Source organism: Pseudomyrmex gracilis, unplaced genomic scaffold, assembly GCF_002006095.1.
Source record: "Pseudomyrmex gracilis isolate BER0280 unplaced genomic scaffold, ASM200609v1 scaffold_150, whole genome shotgun sequence".
Lineage (NCBI taxonomy): Eukaryota > Metazoa > Arthropoda > Insecta > Hymenoptera > Formicidae > Pseudomyrmex > Pseudomyrmex gracilis.
This window is the reverse complement of record NW_018020734.1, coordinates 18,274-24,801: the sequence shown is the minus strand read 5'-3', so window position 1 is coordinate 24,801 and position 6,528 is coordinate 18,274. Positions and strand designations below refer to the sequence as shown.

The 6,528-nt window shown below is 34.5% G+C and overlaps 1 protein-coding gene and 1 long non-coding RNA gene across 3 annotated transcripts in view; one reads left to right on the top strand and one right to left on the bottom strand.

The window, feature by feature from the left end:
• Positions 1-6,528, bottom strand: part of LOC109857189 — a 17,966-nt gene that overhangs the window by 477 nt on the left and 10,961 nt on the right. The window lies entirely within an intron of this gene.
• LOC109857188 (bone morphogenetic protein 1) overlaps positions 1-6,528 on the top strand; it is a 17,481-nt gene that overhangs the window by 473 nt on the left and 10,480 nt on the right. The window contains exon 2 of one of the 2 annotated variants that reach the window (XM_020433274.1): positions 6,370-6,522. The exons of the other annotated variant lie outside the window; for it this stretch is intronic. Within the exon in view, the coding sequence (XP_020288863.1) occupies positions 6,370-6,522 (153 nt within the window). The remainder of the gene's footprint in view (positions 1-6,369; positions 6,523-6,528) is intronic. 2 annotated transcript variants of the gene reach the window in all.

Sequence of the window (6,528 nt, the reverse complement as noted above, 5' to 3'; positions counted from 1 at the left end):
ATATATATATATATATATATATATATATATATATATATATATATATATATACCTCTTCAGATATAAAAAGGTATTTTTTTTTAATTTGTGAACAGTTATAATATTATTTTCAATATAACACTCTACTGCTATTACAAGAATGTATTTGCAATCAGTCTAGAAAATAAAAATATTTATACTGAAAATACAGGAGAGATTTCACACACACACATACACACACATACACACACACACTTCAATTTATAGGAAAGGTCTTTATATATACAAGATATATTTCAATTTTAAATGTCAATTGTTTTTGAAGTGTATTCTCATCGAATGTTAAAAAAATTAATATAAATATGAGTCGAAATCATTTAATTCCTGAGGTAGAAGAAATTTTATTTAACAATATTAATAATAAATAAGCAATCTATCAAAACAAGCGCAATTAAATAAAGAGATTTAAATAAAGAAGAATCAAAGAAAACCAAAATAAATACGAGACAGAATTTTTTGTTACAAAAATTGTTCAATATGATCTTTTGTTTCTTACTTTTCTTTTTAATGTTTACTTAAAATTAAAATACACTTTGTACATATATATAAGAAAGTACTTCCTATTGTGCAAGTACTTGCAGAATGCTTTCAAATACTTGTAATTTCCTATAATTTACAACATCAAGGGAATACGTTAGAAAGTTTTTTTTTACATGGATCGGTATACTCTATCAAAATATGTTTTAGTAATGAAGAAAAAGCACGCGCTGCGTTTCTTTGTTTGGTATGGAAGATTGAAGGAAAAGTTAGCTACTCTCGCGCGGCGCGCGCGAACATCGTCAAGATTGCGTGTTCTCATAACTCTATAATGCATTCTGGCGCATGATGTTCCTAATGCACGCTCTCATCTTATATCTATACGTACACAACCCGCGAATCTCTGTTAAACTACACTACATTTATCTTTGTCAATTCTCTAGTATCATATCTTACCTCTGAATTATGTTTCTTCTCACTTGTGTTGAGTGTACTTAAGCAATGTACTTTATCAAATATATTAGTTTTTTTTGTAAAAAAAAAGTTTGCTCTGTAATCAATCGACCGCTCGGTGCATTAAAATTGTTATTTAGATCGTTGCTGCTCCGACTGCACAAAGTTTTGAATCACATTTTTATACGATAAATACGAGAAGCATGCACATGCAAATGTCTCGCACATAGATCATTCCTTATATTTGTAGGGTATGTGAATTATTACATGTGTAGAATGCGTTCTCTCTCGCAGTGGCATTTACACACACACACACACACATATCTCATATACATGAAAATTTAATATCGTATTTTGAATAGATATCATAATACGCTATGTGACGTGAGATTTACCGCAAAGTGTGAAATTACATCAGTAATATGTGTGAGTACTACCTCACTTCTGAAAATCTAAGGATACCATGCATAATGTTGGAACTCGAAGAATTACATCGTATCATATTACAGTTTTGTTGCGAATCGCACGCGCACACAGTTTAGCGAACTGTATAATGTGTTTTTTATCTTTTTCTTTACACAATCGAAAACGCTCAAGATTTTGTCTCCGTAACGTGAGTGTGTTGCGGAACAAGAAGCAATATTCGTTAATAGACACTCTTTAATTGGTAGCAGCCAATTGCAGTCGATTCTCTGTTAAGTATCGGTACGTCATGCCTCGGTTTCCTTCTGTTCGGTCCGATTATCACGCTCGACGATAACCCTTCAACCTCTGACACGGCTCTGGCACGCAGTATGTGCAGCCTTTTTGTTTCTTTCTTAGACGAGAAACAACGAGAATTTCAGATGTCTCACCACTTATTCTCCTCATCGTGTGTGTCTGCAACGTTAAACTCAAAAAGCTGAATTTATTTTCTACACCGCGCTTTAACTTGTGTGTAGAGTTTTAGAAACGCACCCCGCGTGTGTGCGAAAGAAAATTCACTTAACGCTCAATTTGGACAAACGTGAAACTGTAGTGGTATTCACTCGAATCAAACTCAGGAAGTAAAAAGATATGCAAACGCTAAACGTGATGAGGATTTATCGCTCGGGATTAGGCCGAATACTTATCTGGGATGAAAGACGGACGGTAACAAAAGAATAAAGAGAGAAGAGGATTAAAATGTCCACTAGAAATACTTGTCTTGTCATTCACATTTCTTAATCGACTTCGAAATCAATTCTACACACACACACACGTCTTCATTACAATAATTACTATTTATAGAAGTTATAGAATAAACGAGATTTATATTGAAGAAACATCGTAAATACCCACATAAAGAAATGTCATTGGAACCCAAGATTAGTCGTGCAACAAATAACAAAAGTAATAATCAAAGAGAATACTATCGCTTCTTAACACATTCATCCCGTGTCAACGGAGATATAATTGTTTCAAGAGTGAAAATATCACCCGAGAGAAGAACGAGTGTCTTAGTAAGCGGTCTATTTTTTTTGTAGTTAATATTCAAGATCAATTATATGCTCATTCAATATTTTTGTACAAAAATTAAATATTTGCGTATGTATGGGCGTTGCTCATCCGGCCTCACCGTTGATAATAACACAATATACGATACCTACAGGTGTCAAAAAAGCTTAAGTGAGCAAACACAGTATAAAATTCCTACGGTTCGGATGGTCTGCGCCACGAAGACTTATGTGTTACAATTTGAAGTAAATTTACGAATAAATCGTAAAATCGTAGCTCACCGGATAATCATAAGAGAATGTGTTTTATGAAAATCGCAATTCTGTTTCAACAACTACATATAATCTGTATATCCGTGTACACATATCGCTCGCATATACGTACATTGTTGCGATATTCAAAATTACGGTGAATGACCAACAGTCCATACATATTGAGCTGTTATAGATAGCACGTACATACATACCGTATATATGTGGATTACGCAAAAAAAAAACGCATTTATGTCAAGTCATATTTCTAATTATTATTCAAATAAAAAAACGTGCTCGTACGCGTTAGAATTTGTTGATTTAGCGCTTTACCAGTTGGCACGAATTTAAAAACTCCACACTCGTGATCTCAATTTATTCGGAATACAAATGCTTTTTTGTTCGAGAACTCCGTCGTACCTACCGTCGATTTCTAGCATCGTGGACGCAAGCCCTTACACACTGCGAACGAAGAGGGAAAGTACTACGGATTCGTTTGGATTCAGCACAAAGGAGAAAGAGAGGAGAGAGCTCTAATGTGACATATTATGTAGAATGAAATTTTTATAATGCAATTTTTTTTTACGTAGAATGAAATTTCTATAATGAAATTTTTATCTTACAAAGATATGTATTATATACATGTACGCTTACATAATAGAATTGTAGAGGATGGTTTACACTTTTAAATATGTTCATTCGGAAAGGTTCTGGACGGATTTTGACGCAAAACGATCGCAAAACGAACCGCGTCTCGGATACGACGTTTGTCTCGATTGGTTTCACATGTTATTTTTGTATTGTTGTTGTTTGACGGTTTTTTGAAAGGCTGTCTTCTCGTGATTGACCTGTTGAGAGACAGGTGAGCAGAGTCTCGTCCTAGCAATCGAGTGAGGGACCGCGTCGAGTCCGTCCCGAGTTTCGCGTGCTTAGATCCTTCCTGATTCTGTGATTATTTCTGTACCTCTACACAATATCATTTCGCTCTACTCCGAGTGCGTAATGTTGTCGTATTCTAAGAGAAATAAACCTATTATTAAAAAAACATCTCACAGAATGTAACAAGTCATTTCGTGTCTTATAACCGTAAGAGTAGAAGAGGATTGATATAGAAACTACAATATTGCACTAAAAACAATGAGAAAATGATTGCACAGCAAAAACACATTCGAGCGCTACCCGATAGCGTTAATGAAAGAGCAATAGTGACTTGGGAAAAGAGAGCGCAAATCACGACATTGTTTTGTCTCGATTATAACGTTAGCGAGAAAAGAAAATATATACACAACCGGAGTGCTTCTTCGCACTTCGCAAACTCTCTTACCGTAACGAGACGAACGGAATAATAATTGACAAAAAAAAAAAAAGAGTAAATCAAAACGTTATTTTAATTAATTAGCAAAAGCCAATGTTATAGCAGTTGTGTATTTTGTCATCGCACACACGATAGCGATCCAGAAAGAAAAAAATGGAGAGAAAGCAGATATAAAAGTTGACGTCAGTAGTGTACGCGAGCGTTTAATCCGACACGATAGAGACTCAGTGCGATGCGAGAGGCTTCTCCATTCGAATCAATACAGCACACACACTTGTACAAATACTCACGTAATTCGCGGACGTACATATGTAATACACGATATAGTAATACGATACACCGTATTAAGTTACAAGTGAAAAAATATAGATATTTTGCAATTTCCCAATTTGCGCATTATTTCTCTCAATTCTACGTCTCTTCTTCTTATTTTTTCTTAACCTCGCATCTTACAAATACAAATTAATGAGTATGTAATTAATGGTAGCTTATGGAAAGTAGATTAGTATCTCATCTACTCCATTCTAAAGTGTTCGGTTTATCTTCTTCCTCTTGCTTTTTCTTCTCCTCCTCCTCTCCTCTTTCTTTTCCTTCTCTCTCTCTCTCTCTCTCTCTCTTTCTCCTCTCTCTCTCCTCTCTCTATCTGTCTCTGTCTGTCTATCTATCCCTATCTGTCTATCTGTCTGTCTGTCAGCCTGTCTCATATCTCGTGTGCTTTTGCAAATGTCCTGGAAATGGAAAGGACGCTTCTCAGATCGATTCGGAGATTGGAACAGTTCATCGACATCTCGATTGGCGCTCAGCCATGATTTCATGATACATACGACTATATAACACATCTTCGGATATTATCTTTGATATTATTTGATTTAGAAAACTTTGTTTTTTTATCAAATAAAATTTGTTTCATTAAAATCTCTAGAATGAGGAACAAAACAGACGCAGAATCATTTGTTCTGTGACAGTGACTCTTTTGGGTTTCGACGAGATCATTTATAAGGAGAAGAAAACATTTGAGAGAAGACAATTTTGTGATTAGTGATAAAATGTTTTTGTTTTCGCTCGTGTTATACGTAGCGGTATCGATGCAAATTTATGTAAATGCTTTCGCCTGAATAGCACAAAATCACCGATTCGGAGTGGACAGAGGTTTGGCATTATATACGCGGTTTGTAACCGACTGCACTGTGTGTACACACGCATTCACGTACAAAAGCTACAGGGCCGCATCTACTATTTTCTATATATTTATAATTTTTTTTTCAACAAATATTCACGTAACTATTTGATACATAATGTAGATAAAACATAGCCATTGTGCCAGATATATCCTCCTACAAATATTACACACGTATTGTTTCCAAGTTGTACGACCAAGCAACTGTGACAAAGAGACAATTGTATAAAATTCCAGAAAGTGTAAAGAAAGAGGAACTTCGTCAATAATAATACAAAAACAGTAACAATCATGGCGTTAATTTATAGCAATACGTAAACGAATTTAATATTATTATAATTGATTTTCTTGATGGATAATTTATTTTACTTTTTTTACAATTGATTTTCTTACTGTTCGGTAAGAAAATATTGCACAGACTTTGCATGCACTTTCTTTCGGTAAAGAGAAACTACAGCCCTGCAACTAGAAGCTACGAGGCTGTATTTACGGATATGTCCTCGTGACGGGGTGGCGATTTCAACCTCGTTAATATTTGCCAAGGTGTGATCATATATCTGTGTATAGGGTGTTTACGCATGTGCATATGTATGTACGCGTGTGTCTAATTAATTAATCGAAATGGGCACCAACACACTGGAACGCAGATCCCGACGTCGCAGATTGGAAGAATTCTAATTTATTACGCGTAACGTACGCGCGCACGCGTGTGTGTATGTGCGTGCATGCAATCAAAATTCGTTAAGGCATCTGAATACTCATTTCAACCATAATGAATTATAACGTCAGAAGCGAGAATTAAATTTTTGTCTTGCTCACATCAAGAGAGAAATATAAGCTAGTTTTTTCCTTCCGCGATATTCAGAAGCACACATAAATTCGTAAAATTCTTCGAAAACTTTTTTTTTTCGGCTTACATATGTACATACAAATCTTGTCACATAAGGGCTATTTTTTCTAAACATTACATCATATGTATATAGAATTACACACGCTTTCAAGTTAATGTAAAATAAAAAAGAATAAAGTTTCTTGAAAATTTAATTAATTTATGCTTTTGAATACGGGCAGTGATTTGTAGAAAAAAGTTATTTCGATGTAAGTTGCAAAAATTTATTTTTTCTTTTTTAAATAAAATATATCTAAAATAATATACATACACATTGAACGAACAATTTCAGGTGGCTTTCTTGGTGACATTGCGTTGCCAAATATCAAATACGATACCGAATGGCGCGAACAAAAATTAAATAAAACATATCTGGAAGAATTGAATAAATACAGAGAGGAGATATTAAATGAAGGTCTTCAAGTAGAGGAAGAAGGTCTTACAGGTGAAT